Source organism: Eleutherodactylus coqui, chromosome 9 (assembly GCF_035609145.1).
Source record: "Eleutherodactylus coqui strain aEleCoq1 chromosome 9, aEleCoq1.hap1, whole genome shotgun sequence".
Lineage (NCBI taxonomy): Eukaryota > Metazoa > Chordata > Amphibia > Anura > Eleutherodactylidae > Eleutherodactylus > Eleutherodactylus coqui.
This window is the reverse complement of record NC_089845.1, coordinates 68,514,559-68,530,038: the sequence shown is the minus strand read 5'-3', so window position 1 is coordinate 68,530,038 and position 15,480 is coordinate 68,514,559. Positions and strand designations below refer to the sequence as shown.

General features: G+C 44.0%; 1 protein-coding gene across 1 annotated transcript in view; it reads right to left on the bottom strand.

Annotated features, from left to right (window-relative positions):
* The window catches only part of RTTN (rotatin), a 232,755-nt gene that overhangs the window by 9,278 nt on the left and 207,997 nt on the right, over positions 1-15,480 (bottom strand). Inside the window, exons 44-45 of the mRNA XM_066579499.1 lie at positions 14,822-14,899; positions 921-1,047 (exon numbers count right to left, since the gene is read on the bottom strand). Of these exons, the coding sequence (XP_066435596.1) occupies positions 921-1,047; positions 14,822-14,899 (205 nt within the window). The remainder of the gene's footprint in view (positions 1-920; positions 1,048-14,821; positions 14,900-15,480) is intronic.

Below are 15,480 nucleotides of genomic sequence, written 5' to 3'. Positions count from 1 at the left end.
TAAAGGGCCACTCCAGGAATATTTTTTCATTCATTATATATCTATCCCCCAGTATATATAAGTAAGCTAGTGTTACATTGGTTAGTAATTCTTTTCTATCTGGCACTCTTGGCCTTTATTTCCACATATGATCATGTGATCTCAATTCCGACCAACTCAGATCTATTTGGGGATATGCTGTCAGAAACTAGTCAATTTCACAGTCTGGCTAATGCCGTTACATGGATCTACCACAGAAACTGCCTAGAGGGGACTCAAACACTCCTATCACAGTTATGGATTATAATCACACAGCACATGACAAACCGTTATAATAGAGGAGATCACAGCTTTCCCTCCTGACTATATACTTATGCTCTGTAGCTTACTTAGGTCAATATGAACTATAATTAAACTGTTCCCCCAGAATGCAGAATGGAATAGCCTCTAGCTAATGAATTATAGGATAGATTCGATAGTGAAAGTAAAAAAATCTCACTCTCAAGGTGGTGCCAGATAAGCATCAGACAGGAGGCTGCACTGCATAGAAGTGACTGGAATACAAAGTGCAGAACTCCAGACTATGACAGGCAATCAGGTGAGGGCGGCAGGAATGGAAAAATGTGTTTTCGTCAAAGTGGCCCTTTAAAATTAACCAAGTTCCATTCGAACATAATAAATTTTATGCATTAAAAACACTGTATATGTTAAATGTGCTCTCATTATAAAGAAAAGTGGAACTGGGAATAGTGGCACAGGATGTGAGCGTTCTAACAGGAAAATTATATGGAAAGTCCCAACAATTATAACAAACACAGTACCTATGCAAACACCAAAAAGAAGGCTTTATGAAGCAATCACCCTTTCAGTTACACTTATGGAATGAAATTTAGGTATGATAGATATACGGAAATGAAAAATGTGTTCATCTTTTTCTTTACCTGTGGGAAAGTTTGCAGTGTAGACACAAAGTAATTGCAAAGCAGCTTGCATCAGCTTATCATCCATCAAAAGCCATGGCCAAAGAGAATACAGCACAGGAGCAAACCGAGACTCTAGGACAGCTGTCTGCAAAAAGGACAAGTTCATTGAACAACAATTTGTGACCCAGCTTGCCTCAAGAAGACAACTTTCTTCTTAGCATAAGTATTACATGACTATAAACAAAACCTAACACACATAGCAAATAATAACTAGTTTCTTTACCCTTCTGTGTTGGAGCCAGGGACATGTTTGGCAGTTGAAGAATTATTATTGATGTTACTACTACTTTTATTAGGGCTATAAACACCTTTTTTAATACATTGTACATATTTTATCAAATAAAGAAGGTTACAATTGGTTATAATAAAAAAGTTTGGACTATTTGGCTGCTGCAGTTCGTATGTTTTGCTTGACAATACAAGCTGCTCGATGCCGTTCCGCACTCATTGCTTAGTAGAGAGAGGGGGGCTACAGACTGACCTCACAAGAAGCTTATGTGACTGAAAATGCTGACACAAGTTGTAGAAAACTAAATGTAAATATGTTTTCAAAATAAAACAATGCAATATATGGCTGCAAAGGTGTCCATAGCCTTCAAAGTATCAGTGTGTGATGCATAGATGTACTGCAGTACAAGTGGTTCAGCGACTTAAACCCCTGAGACAGGGCTCGCATGAGCATGGTGTAAAACACTGCATTTTACTGCTGTGTGGGCTGACCTATCTCCACGTATGGCAGCTGTTAGTGAAATGAGCATGACTCCATGTTCTCTCATATGCGTAGCCATTTTGTGTCAGGTAGCCATCTTGTATGCCTCTTTTCATTATATTTATTTGTCCTCTTTCTTGAGGATTTATAGATAATAAATAGTTACTCAAAAAGCCTTGAGTAAATAAACAAGGCAAGAGCTGCAGGAGATAGCTATGTAGCATTTAGACTGGCCGGCGGGTCAAGATGACATGTTGCTTACTTTTCACATCTGTTTCTAAATATTCTCTCTAAACAACTTATTGTTTAGAATTATTGTACTTTTGTGTTCGGAGAAGCTAATCACATATGATTCATCTGCACTTGCATGCATTTGCCTGGCAATTTAGATGTTAAATTCCTTATCTTGCATATTCATATTGTGTTTATGTTTTAGCGACCAATGGTTATAAATTAATTATAATAAATTTGAATTATTGTAATCGAAGCATGTGCCACTATAAAAACTGCTACCTGTCAATCAATAAACAGATAACTTTGATCACCTTAAGTGGTGTTGTGGTTGGAAAGTTTTTTCCGAGCTAGGCTATCCTCTAACTGAATTTGGACCCCAGAAGCACATCGTACAGCAAACTGTTTTGTTGGCCCTAACATAGCGATTTTGGACTGCACATGACAGCGTATTTAATGGACACTGTTATGCATAGTCTTTCTTGGTTTTTTTATTTTCCTGCTCTGTCATTTAGCGAAGACATGTATAAACTCTGCACATACACAGTGTAATTGGGTATATACAGTGTTTATTATGTGCCCATATATGGCTATATCACGCATAATATGCGATAAGATAGAACATGCTGAGTTCTTTTTTACACAAGTATTACTATACATACACACATATATATATATATATATATATATATATATATATGCACAAGTGTGAATGGATCAATTAAAATTAAATGTACTTTCATTAACTCCATTCACCGCATATTATGAGCGTGTAATCCGCTAGAACGTTACGCTCGTGTGAAACTAAATGACTAGTGATAGACAGTGTAAACAGGCAGTTGTTCATCTCTGAACAGCTGCCTGTTTATAGGGAATAGAGCCGAAAGAGATCTCCAGCGTCCTCTACCTTCATTCACTGAACGACTATCGCTGCTGTGTGAAAGCACAGGAGCAATAGTCATTGGGGCAGCTGTCATGGGCTTATGGTCCCAACAATCGTCTTGTGTAAAGTAACCCTAAAAGCAATGTGATTGCTATCACTATGCAGTTTACACTCATCGTTCATGATCATCGTTTAGGCTGCATAAAATCCTGAATGATTATCTTTCAGTTTGAACAGCAGCCGTTCAAGTACTGAACGGTCGCTATGTTAGTGAATGGAGAGGGACGAGGGAGAGCGAGGAGTGAAATCTCCTCCAGCCTCCCCACTGTGAGCCAATAATACTTGCTCCTGTGCAACAGCATGGGAGCGAGTACATGCGGGGACGAGTGCCCACTGTTATAAAAGTTGTCTTGTATATAGTGCCTGTGAGATTAGATAACATAGATGTGTATTTATTTATTTTTAATGGTGGAGAAGGGGGTGATGCAGGAGTCTTGCAGCTCAAGTCCCTAATCTTTTTAGACTTTAGCAACATCCCTGGTTGCTAGTGTCGCATGGGTGGGCCTCCTAGGAGACCCAGTGATGCTGCAGAAAGCTCACTGCAGACCACAGCCAGCACTCAAGTGTGGTAAGAGAAGAGCCTGAGCTGAACTTTAGCACCCGGGCCCCTGAGCCTTTAGCTGCATCCCTATGCTGGAGGATAAAGAATACGTTACTCTGCATTGTGTGTCTAATTTTTCAAAATACATTAAAGGGGTTGTCCCGCGCCGAAACGGGGTTTTTTTTTTTTTCAATAGCCCCCCCCGTTCGGCGCGAGACAAACCCGATGCATGTGTTGAAAAAAAAAAAACGGATAGTACTTACCCGAATCCCCGCGCTCCGGTGACTTCTTACCTACCTTGCGAAGATGGCCGCCGGGATCTTCACCCTCGGTGGACCGCAGGTCTTCTGTGCGGTCCATTGCCGATTCCAGCCTCCTGATTGGCTGGAATCGGCACACGTGACGGGGCGGAGCTATGAGGAGCAGCTCTCCAGCACGAGCAGCCCCATTCAACACGGAGAAGACCGGACTGCGCAAGCGCGTCTAATCGGGCGATTAGACGCTGAAAATTAGACGGCACCATGGAGACGGGGACGCCAGCAACGGAACAGGTAAGTGAATAATTTCTGATAACTTCTGTATGGCTCATAATTAATGCACAATGTACATTACAAAGTGCATTAATATGGCCATACAGAAGTGTATACCCCAACTTTGTTTCGCGGGACAACCCCTTTAAGACTTTGACATCCACCCCCGATGCTACAAGGAGACCAATGATAAAGGCTGGTGCATCACACGGATAGAACATTTACAGTGGGCATAAGCAGACATCCGCCTTTGATGTGGTTTCTATGAAAGGTTTAGAGGATTCTTGAAAGCCTAACTACACTTAAAGATTTAACATATTTAACAGGGAAACCCACAATAACCACAGTATTTGATCTGACAGGTGCATGCTACAGGGCAGGAGCTGAGCAGATTGAAAAAACTGTTTTATTAGAAAAGTTTCACTACAACTTGAAATGTACTCACTGCTCATTCTCAATTTAGGAGTCCGGTGGGTGGTCTTTTTAGTGATTGACAGCTATCTCCCTATGTACATTCACATGTAAATCAGCGAGTGGGATCGCCGACCAGACCCCTAAGCTTAGAAATCTAAACAAATAAAATGCAACAGGCATAAACGTTATACTAAGGCCTCCTGCACAAGGGCGGGTTGGACCCCACATGCGGGATTCCCCAGCGGAGTTCGACCCGATGCCTGGCTGGTGACCTCAGCTTACCTGTCTGGCGGCTTCAGCACACGCTGCAGATGTGCCAGCCTGCACTCCGTCGAGCATATGCAGTAGCCGCCGATGCTGGGTGGTGACGTGTGTCCCGTGATACTTCCGCAGTGCTCACTGCGAAAGTGCCGCAGGACCGACTGCTTCATTGACTTCAATGGAAGCTGGCCATAAGTAACCTGCACAAAATCGCAGCATGTTGCGATCTACTCTCAGCGAGTGGAAAATCGCAATAGACTTCGGCTCGTGGAAATGAAATGGCATTTTGCCATTGAATACTATGGGTTATATTTGCTGCAGAATCTGGAGGCTAACTAGATCATGAAATGCTATTTTGCAGTTAAGAGATTGCATTTATAATAGATTAGTTGTGAATCATATTGCAGCTCTAATACAGCCGAGAGCAATGATTGGCATTATGATTAAGAAACAAGGGTTTTTCTTGCCAGCAATCTGTAACAAAACTGATAACATTGTATCTAAAAAGATTTAGGGATGAAACGGTCAGAACAGATACAATATACATGGAGTGGGTGGAGAACCGATAATCTCATCTACTGGATATTTCTTCTCATGCTAGTACAAATAAGCAATATGGTGTGCCCATTTTACAGTCCGACACACTGAATTAACAATAACTTCTACAGTAGATTCTTCTAGTTAAATTTAACAGTGACTGAATGCAGAAGTGTCACAGAGTGTCAAATTTAGAGTGGTCACAAAGAGGTGAAAAACAAATATGTTATATACTCTATTATGGCGCGGCGATAACAAGGGATGATCTGCTAGTTGGATCCATCAGAACTGTTATCACATATGGAAGACCACAGACATTCACTAAAATAACGGACTTAGGCCACCTGCACATGGATGGGTCAGATTATGTATGCGGGATTCCGCAGCGGAATCCGACCCTGTGACCCCTGCGTACCGGTGTGGATTCTTTTTTCATCTGTGCTGCCTGGCGCACATGCGCAGTACAGATTATGCCGCGCCATTGCTAGGTGATGATGCGTATCCAGCAACCTTTTCACAATGATGTTTGCGGAAGGGTCGCAGGCTTCCACTTACTTCAATCCGTCTCAAAATAGAGCATGCTGCGATTTTTACCCCACGAGCGGGAAAATCGCAACTGATTTCTACTCTAGGGCGGGAAAAATTGCTTTTTCATTGCATGCTATGAACGGTATTTGCTGCGGAATCTGGAGGCGGATGCCCACTCCGGATTCTGCACTGCAAATCCGGCTATGTGCAGGCGGCCTTAGACTGATTTCAGGGTGTATGATATGGTTTCCTTTTAAAAAGGAATCTGTCATCACCTTTAAGTCCCATAAACTACATTAATGGGGCTCAAAAGGTGAGGGAACAGGGAGTTTAGGGAGCTACGTTTCATACTCACTGGGCACGCTGTTCCTCGGGTTGATTTTTTTAAAACTTGTTTTTATTGATTGAATCAGGACAAACTTTGACATTTCAGATGCATTTGCTGTTTTGACTTCACAAATAAAGATGTCGTCCTAATTCACTTTTACATAACATTTTTATATAACTGGGGAAGTTTGGGAGGGGCATGAGGGGTCGGGGAGTCGAAACGAAAGGAAGGGAAGGAAAGACACTCACAAAAAAAAAAAAAAAAAAAGGGGGGGGTGGGAGAGGAGGGGGGAGGGGTCGGTCTGGCAAGAAGGGACGGGGGGGGGGGGGGGGAGGGGAGAGAACATCTGCATTAAACCAAACTTTTGACCCAATTGGTATTTATACACTTAGTCTTTCGAACTTCGTGCTGGAGATCTTCGAAGGGTATGGAGACCCCGCGCGGCCACGGCACGACCAGTGATTTACCCTATATTGGTGTGTCCCCCACTGCCGCTTGCTCCTGGAACCAACAAGTGCGGTGAAAGCAATTTTTTAGTTTTTCTTTTACTCTCTGTGGCATTAATTGGATGAAACTTCCCCATGTTTCAAAGAAAGTTTGTACCATTTTCTCCTTAAATAATGAAGTTTCCGCCCAGTCCATTTGAAATAGGAATGCAAGTTTTTCCAGGAACAATCTGAATGGGGGGCCTGTTGGTTGCACCCAGGTCTGCAGGATGGCTTTTAGGCCTGCTGCTGCTATAAAATGTAGTAATTTTCTTACTCCCCTGGCACAATGATATGTCTTGGGGTCTAAATATCCAAATATTGCCCACGCTGGTTCTTGTGGGCAGAAATTTGTCAGGTGTGTTGTGGTGTATTCGCGTATTCGGGACCAGAAGTTTTTTATCAGTGGGCATGTCCACAGGCTGTGGTATAGATTAGTGTTTGGTTCCTGGCATTTGAAGCAGTTTGGGGTGTCGTATATTCCCATGTAAAATCCCTTAATTGGGGTGAGGTATGATCTATGGACTATCTGTAGTCTCATCTCCAGAAACCTGGCTGATGGCAGGCATTTGTGGGCTGATACTAAGGATTCCTTAATTAATGTAGGTGTGAGGTCTGGGTTGTCCAGAGACCATTTCCCAACCCCTGGATCAATGTCCTCTTCTTCCCTCATGTTCCTTATTGCTCTGTATATTTTTGATATCATTCCCCGTGCTCCCGTTTTCTTGGAGATCCAAGTGTCTCCTGCCTGTGTCCAGTCATGTTCCTGGAACTGCGGTATAAGACCTGTGATATAGTGTCTGGCCTGTAGGTATGAGAACAGTGGAATCGGGACTTCGGGGTATTTTTGTTTTGTTTCTGCGTGAGTTAGGATTCTTCTTTCCCTTTTGTGCAGTAGTTTATCTAATGAGTCCAACCCGTGTGCTTTCCATTCAAAAAAGATGTTGTGGGGTTTTCCGTCCTGAAAATTGGGGTTGTTTATGAATGTCAGGTGTGGGGATATGTGTGGTGACGTTTGGCTGTCTCTACGTAGTTTGTTCCATGCTTTCCACGCCGCTATTATCAGGGGGTTATGTTTGATTTGCTTTGGCAGTTCTGAGTATGGTTGGTGGAGTACATTTTGTAATTGTGTTGGCTTGGCCATTATTTGTTCTAGTGGCGTGTTTGTAAAGTGCGACTTGGAATAAATCCAGTCATGGATAATTCGCGCTTGTGCTGCTAGGTTATAGTCCCTTATATTTGGTAGATTGGTGCCACCGTTGTCCTTATGTTTATGTAGGGTTTTAAGGGCAATGCGTGGTCGTCCTCCCCCCCAGATAAATTTTCTATATAGGTAGTTGATCTTCTTTATGTCTTTCAATTTTAGAAATATGGGGAGTGAATGCAGGATATAAAGTAATCGTGGGAATTCTACCATTTTTAAGAGGTTGATTCTCCCCAAAAAGGAGACCGTAAAGTTCTTCCATACATTTAGGGTCGTTTCTAATTTTTTGACATATGGTTCAATATTTGTGTTGTAGAGTGCAGAAGGGTTTTTTGTGAGTTGAATCCCCAAATATTGTATGGAATGTTTCTCCCATTTGAATGGGTGTTGGTTTGCCCATGTGGGTTTCGCTGGTCCTCTAAGTAGCAGTGCTTCTGTTTTGTCCAGATTCAGGGTGTAGCCTGAGAGTTTGCCTATTCTTTCTATTTCCCGTAATAGGGGTGATAGTGTTTCCCTGGGGTTGTTGACTATCAGTAAGAGATCGTCAGCAAATGCTTCTACCTTTATCCTCGTTTCTCCGTAACACGCCCCTGTAAAGAGCGTGGTGTGTGTTATGAATCTGAGTAGCGGGTCAATTGATATGTTAAACAGTAATGGTGAAAGGGGGCAGCCCTGTCGAGCTCCTCTAAAAAGGTCGATGTGGGGGGTATTGTGGCCATTGACTGTGAGGATTGTGGTGGCGTTTGTTTGTGTTGTGTTAATATAGTTTGCAAAGGTCTGTCCAAACCCTCTTTTTTTCAGCAGTACGTTTAGGAATGGCCAGGCCATTTTGTCAAAAGCTTTCTCAGCGTCTAGGCTGAGAAGCATTGTTGTGGGGTTTTCAGGGTTTTGTGCTGCCACAGTTGCCGCTATGGCGGCTCTGATGTTTTTTAGGGCACTACGTCCTTGCGTGAAACCTTTTTGCGATGTGTCTAATATGGACGGTAGAATGGTTTGAAGTCTGTCGGCTAGTATTTTGGATAAGAATTTATAGTCGCAGTTTAGTAGTGCGATCGGTCTGTATGATCGCGGGTCGGTCGGGTCTTTATTTTGTTTGGGGAGTAAAATTGTTCTAGAAGTGCCAAAGTCCTCTATTTGGGTATCTTCCATGTATATTGCATTGTATAGTTGGGTCAGCACTGGTACTATGTCTGTTGTTAGTATTTTGTAATATTCTGTTGTGAGACCGTCCGGTCCCGGCGTCTTTCCCCCTGCTGCCGCTGCGATTACGTCCCGAACCTCCTCCTCTCTTATGTCTGCATTCAGTACTGTTTTTTGTTCCTCTGTGAGTCTCGGCAAACTCATTGTTTCTAAAAAATTGTGGATGTCCTGTATGTTTGCTGGTTCTGCCCGGTATAGGTTTTCAAAATATTCGTATAGTGTTTGGGTTATCTCTTCCTGTTTTGTCGTCAGGGTATTATCGTTGGTGCGCCTTAGGGTTAATATTGGTTTATGTGGCTGTCTTTGTTTGGTTAGGTTTGCTAACAGTCGCCCCGTCTTGTTGCCCCACCTATAAAATTTATTTTTTGTTAGTTGTGTTTGCCAGTGTGCCTGTGTGTGTACGAATTCATTTAGCAGGTGTTTTGCTGTGAGGAATATTTGGTATGAGTTATCGTCTTGAGCGTCTATGTGTTCTTTTTGTGTTGTCAAGAGGGAGCTGTGTAAGGCCTCAAATTCTGTTTGGAATTTTTTTCTTTTGTGGGACACGTAGCTTATGATGTGACCTCTCATCACTGCCTTCGAGGCCTGCCAGAAGAGTGCTATGTTGTCTATGTGCTCTCTGTTATCGTCTGCGTAGTTGTTCCAGTGTAGTTTTATGTACTCTCTGAATTCTTCCGATTCCCGTAAATAGGAGGGGAACCGCCACAACCGCGACAGCTTCCGGGAAGGGACCATTTGTAGTATTGTTGCGATCGGTGCGTGATCGCTTAGAGATATCGGATGGATTATAGACTGCTGGTGGCAGTCAAATATTCTGTTCGATATTAGGAAAAAGTCTATTCGAGAGAACGAGTGATGGGCGTTGGAGCAGCATGTATATTCTCTGCTAGTTGGGTTTGAGAGTCGCCACGGGTCGCACACGTGGAGTTGGTCTATTAGTGTGATTAGCGCGTGTGTGGTTGGGGTTGGTTGGGTGGAGGGTCCTGTTCTGTCTAGTGAGTCGTCTTGTATGCCATTAAAGTCACCTCCCAAGATTATGTGGTCGTTTAGATAAGGTTGTAGTTGTTCTGTTAGTGACGCATAGAATTTTGGTTGGTCCGTGTTGGGGGCATATATGTTCACCAAGCAGTACGTTTGTGAGTCTATGCTGACCCTCAGCACCAGGTATCTCCCTTGCGGGTCTGCTATGGTTTGTCTCAACGTGTGTGGTATGTTTTTCCTTATTAGGATGGCTACTCCTCGTGATGCTGATGTATGTGAGGCTGTGTAACATGCTTCTATCCACGGTGCTCTCAGCTCACCCTTCCCCTCTTTTTTCCAATGTGTTTCCTGCAGGAATACAATGTCTGGTTTGTGTCGCTTCAAGTGTGTTAGTACTTTTTTTCGTTTAATAGGTGTGTTAAGACCATCTACATTCCAAGATAGAATTTGTAGTGTTTTGGGTGTGTGGTATTCTGTTGTCTCTGAGTCTATAGGCATGTTGATGTGTGTGTTTTGGTCATATTTACCGTTATGTTTGCCTTTCTGTTGTCGCGTCCCCCGGTCCCAGCGAGCCGTGGGTGCAACTGAATAGTGGTCGTGCCGTGTCGGCGGGGCCCTTCGATCTCCCTGTTAGATTCCTTCCTAGAATTCAAATGGGTCATAGTGAAAAACATGAAAAAACATATATAAACATAAAACATGAACGTCGTCTTTTCTTTTGCATTGGTGCTGCCACATCCGCGTTGTTTGGATCAGGGTCGTGTTGGGGGATCAGGAACCCAGTTCCCTCTTTCTTTCTGTCTCATCCTTGTCCGTCTTCTTCTTCCAGTCGTAGGTGTCTCCTTGCATCTTCCGGAGTGTTAAATATCAGGGATCTGTTGCCTTCTTGGACCCGAAGTTTTGCGGGATATAGCAGTTGGAAACGTGTGTTTTGTTCGTGTAGGGCTTGACAGATTGGGGTGAATAGTTTGCGTTTTTGAGAGACTGCAGCTGAGAAGTCCTGAAATATGAGGATTTTTGTTCCTTGAATTATCAGTTCTTTTCGTCGTCTGTAAGCCTGTACAATACTCTCTTTCGTTGCCCAATGCATGTATTTGGCTATCACTGGGCGTGGTCGGGTTCTGTTGTTGCGCCCATCTCCTGGCGGGCCAACTCTGTGGGCCCTTTCAATTATTAAGGGGTCATTTGGCATGTTGAGTTGAAGGGCTTGTGGTAGGTCTGTGGTTAGATATGTTGAGAGTTGGGCGTTGGTTATCGATTCCGGGATTCCTACAAAACGTAGATTATTGCGTCGGTGTCTATTCTCTAGGTCGTCTATTTTTTCCCGGAGTGTTTCGGTTTCTAGTCGGCTTCTTTGTAATGAGGCTTCTAAGGTGGCTATGGATTGGTCTGTATTTTGGGTCTTTGCTTCTAGCTCTGTCAATCTTTGGGTGTTGTCCGTAATTTGCGACAGAGCTGAATTTATTGATTTGTGCAATGTCTCTAGTCTGTTGTCAAATAGTGGTAATAATATTTTTGAGACCTCTTGTGCCACCATTGTGGCCTGTGTCATTTCTGCGCTGTTGTCCATCGGTGGTACAGCGGTTTGTGGAGGTGGGGTTTCAGAGTTTTGGTCCGATGTTGTAGCTTGGGGCGGGGTGTTTCTTGGGGAGGGTATGGGTTGTTGAGTATTCTTGCTCTCTTTTTCTTTTGTACTTTTAATCGGTCTGTTTTTCTGCTTTCCCCCTGTGTTTGTTTTGTCTGTATCTATCTGGCGCGTTGCTCGTGTTGAGGTGTTTGAGTTACGTTCGTTTAGATATTTGTCCATATTTTGGTCTTCAGTTCTGGTGAGTATGCAGACTTTGTGTACAAGGAGCTGCTATTTCCCTGTGTCCAAGATCGCTTTTGTTTTGTTGCTGGTTTTTTAGTGCGGATGTGGCTTCTCGTTTAATTATTATTCTTGCATTTTTGCTTGTGGGGTTCTATTGGGTTTTTCTGGTAGTTGTTGTTCTTATTGTGTTTATTTCTGTCCCCTTTCTCGCCTCCACTCCACTCCGCGGGGTTGGGGGGGTCTATGTTTTGCAGGTGTTTTTCTCCTCCGATTCGTTTTCTTCCCCTTTTCTACTCTCCCCCCTCCTTAGGGTACTCTGTTTTTAGTTGTGTTATCCTTCTGTGTTCCTCCTTGCTTTTTCTCCCCCTTCCCTCAGGCCTTGTTTATGTCTCTATTGTTTTGTTGGGGCCCTGCCCAGGGATGCGGCCGGGTGGGGTTTCTTTGCTGTTCTTTAGTGTGGTTATGGGGGCTTTTCTGTGGTGTGACTTTTTTTTTCCCCCTGCTGCTTTCCCTGTGGCCTGTTTCTGAGGTGGGGTATGAGTGGGGGCTACTCAGTCTTCTGGGGGGGGGGGGGGGGGTTCTGTGTCCTTCCCCTTTACTTACTGGTTCGCCGGTACCACCACCAGGGCCCCAGGCCGCTGCTCTCGGGCCTCGTCGGCTGCTTCTTCCCCACCGGGGCCGGTAAATCGGCGCACTTCAGCCAGAGAGGCCGGTCTCCCAGGAGCCGCTCCGGCGGCCGCCGCAGTGGGCGGGGCTTGTCGCGGGTGTCGCGGCCAGAAATTTAGGCCGCGGCTTCTGGCACTGCTAGGCCGCGGCGTTCCGGACGCTCCGCGGGGGGTAGCAACGCTCCGGAGAGACTCTCCGGGTCTTCCGGATACCTTAGGGGGTTCTTCCCCTCGCGCCGCTCTGTGTGGAGGTTGTCGCGGCCGGGGGGCTGGATCGCGGCTCCCGCCGCCGTCTGGCCTCCGCTTTCCTGCTTTCTACCTGCAGGCTTGTGGCTCCCAGCGGGACCCCCGGGCTCCCCCTTGGGTCTCTCGGGGTCCTCTCCGACCGGGGGTTTTCGCGGCCTTCGTGACCGGAAGTCTAGGCCGCGGTCTCGGGTGTCTCCTTGGCCGCAGCACTTCGGGGATCTTCAGCGCGTCTCAGGTGGCAGTCCGGCCAGTCTTGCCGCAGGTAAGGCCCCGGTGTGTCACGGGCTCCACGTTCTCTCTCTCCCCCCGTCCGTGTCCCGGTTTGGCGGTTCCGCGCGCCGCGTTGTGGGGTCTCCCGGGGACTTCCCGGGTGTCTTTAGGGTGTGGAGGGCTTCTGCCTGGCAAGCGGGGGAGGTGTTCGTCCCCCACAGCTGCTTTTGTGGGGCACCAGAGGGTCCCGGTGGCTCTGGGAAGCTGTGTTTGCAGGAGCTCTGTAGGACACGTCCTGCTCCCTCTGTGTCTTGGGCGGAAAACTCCTCGGGTTGATTAAAGAAGCACTTCAGGTTTTGTGTTTATTTGAGAAATCCATCACAGGATTCTTGATTTTCAAAAGCAGAATATAAAATGAAAGCTGTGATGTGATTGTTTGCTATGGGCAAGAGAGACAATGTTTCTTTATGACAGTTGTCATAAATCTGCCCCATTAACTGCAAGGCACAGAGGGTTGTCAGAGTGCTGGTCATGTGAGCTGGAGACTGGAAGAAAAGTGCAGAACACACAGACTGGGGGAGATGAGCTACAAAACATATCAGAGGTCACGGATATTGTGATGGATTTCTCAAACAAAAACCAGGAGGGCTTTTGTAAGATTGGGGTAAGGGCTGCACTTTGTCAAAATTAAAATCTTTAAAAATACACCAACCATTTACGTGCAGATCACAAGCCTCAGCCTGACTATTGCATTCTTTTCCTGCCCCCACACTGGATGGAGGAGTAGGGATATTATAGAAGGAGAGGACTTCAACCCCTTAATGACGCGGCCCTTTTTTTTCTTCCATTTTTGTGTTTTCCTCCCCCTTATAATCATAAACTCCTTTATTTATCCATCTACGTAGCTGTATGAGGGCTTGTTTTTGGAGGGATGACTTGTATTTTTCAATGGTATTCATATAATGTACTGAAAAACTTTTAAAAAATTCTAAGTGGAGTAAAAAGGCAAAAAAAAAAAAAAAAAGACATCCCCCCATCTTTCGGTGCGTCTTGTTTCTACAGTGCACAAACTGCACGCAAAATGACATGATAACTTTATTTTATGAATCAGTACGATTACTACAATACCAAACTTATATAGTTATTTTTTTCAAAGACATTTTATTTTTTTATTATTTTCTGCCGCCATCTTCTGTATGCAATAACTTTTTAATTTTTCTGTCGCGGTCTCATTTTTTTGCGGGACGTCCTGCAGTTTGGGTTGGTACCATTTTGGAATAAATACAACCTTTTAATAGCTTTTTATTGCAGTTTTTTTTGTAAACTGGGTGATGCATTTCTGGTGTTTTTTTTTTTCTTCGGAGGACGTTCATCGGGTCGGGTAAATAATGCGCTACTTTGATAAATCAGACTTTTACAGTCACCCTGATACTGAATATGTGTTTTTGTTTTATAATTAAGACACTTATTGTAAATGTGGCAAAAGGTTTTTTTTTTTAACTTTTACTACCTTCTATTCACAATTAGTAAAACTTTGTTTTCATTTTTTACTTTTTTTTTTACTCCCAACTTGCAATGCTTTGATGGCTCCCGCAGTATAATTGAATGCCATAGCATTACATAATACTGCGATCGGGCAGGCATTTTATCATTAACACCCGCATGGCTCCAGGCGATCTCTGATGGGGTGGGCCGTATGGGACCCATGAACATCGTTCAGTGCATTTGAAAGGTTAATAGCTTAGCTCAGCTGTGTGGCTTAGTGGAGCTGTTGCAGATGGGTGTCGGCTATAATAAACAGATGGCACCCACGCTGTATGAAGGGAGGTCACCCCAGGATCTCCCTTCATACATACCCCGACCCCGCAGGATGTAAATGTACACCCTATAGCGAGAAGGGGTTAAACGGAGATCCCTATGATAAGAAGAAAACATCAATCAATCCATAAATAAATAAAATTAAAGGCCCAACAAACATGTTATCGATTATAATGCCAGAGCCTTCATACAAGTCATATTAACCAATAAGCACTTACTTTGCACTCTTCATTTTGGTAAATACAGTTCCTCAGGAGATGAATATTAACTTTTAACTGCTTGCAAAGATGTTCTTCCTATAACAATCAGCAGCAATCATTATGCATGTTTTTCAGTAAACCGTGTATTAGAAAATGCAAAGTTCTGCAGTCTCCTACATTTCAGCAATTTAAAGAGCACGTCTACATTATAAAAAGTGACTTGAACATACGTGTCCTTGGGTTACATGTGTATGGAAAAGCCGAGTGACAATCGAATATAATTCTAGGTCGCACCATGACCACAATTTTCAGGCCTTTGAATGGCAAATCTGTTTTGTTATACAGGGTTGGGAGCTAGGCATCCCTACCATTCAAGGAGCATACTTGGTGACAAGCCTTGTAGGAGCTGTCATGATAATGGTTATGGATGTAATAATAATAATCTTTATTTGTATAGCGCCAACTTATTCCGCAGCGCTTATGTCATGTGTTTTTTCCAAAAACAAAAATAAGGGACAGGTAAAAAAAATTTAAAATGTAGCACATTTATACAAATTTACTGGCATTCAGTTATTTTCAGGTGGACTTTCAATTTTACTAAACTATATGATGAAGATGATCAAATGGACTGACTACACAGTTGGCACATAGGAATGACAACTAGGTGCTCTCATCAT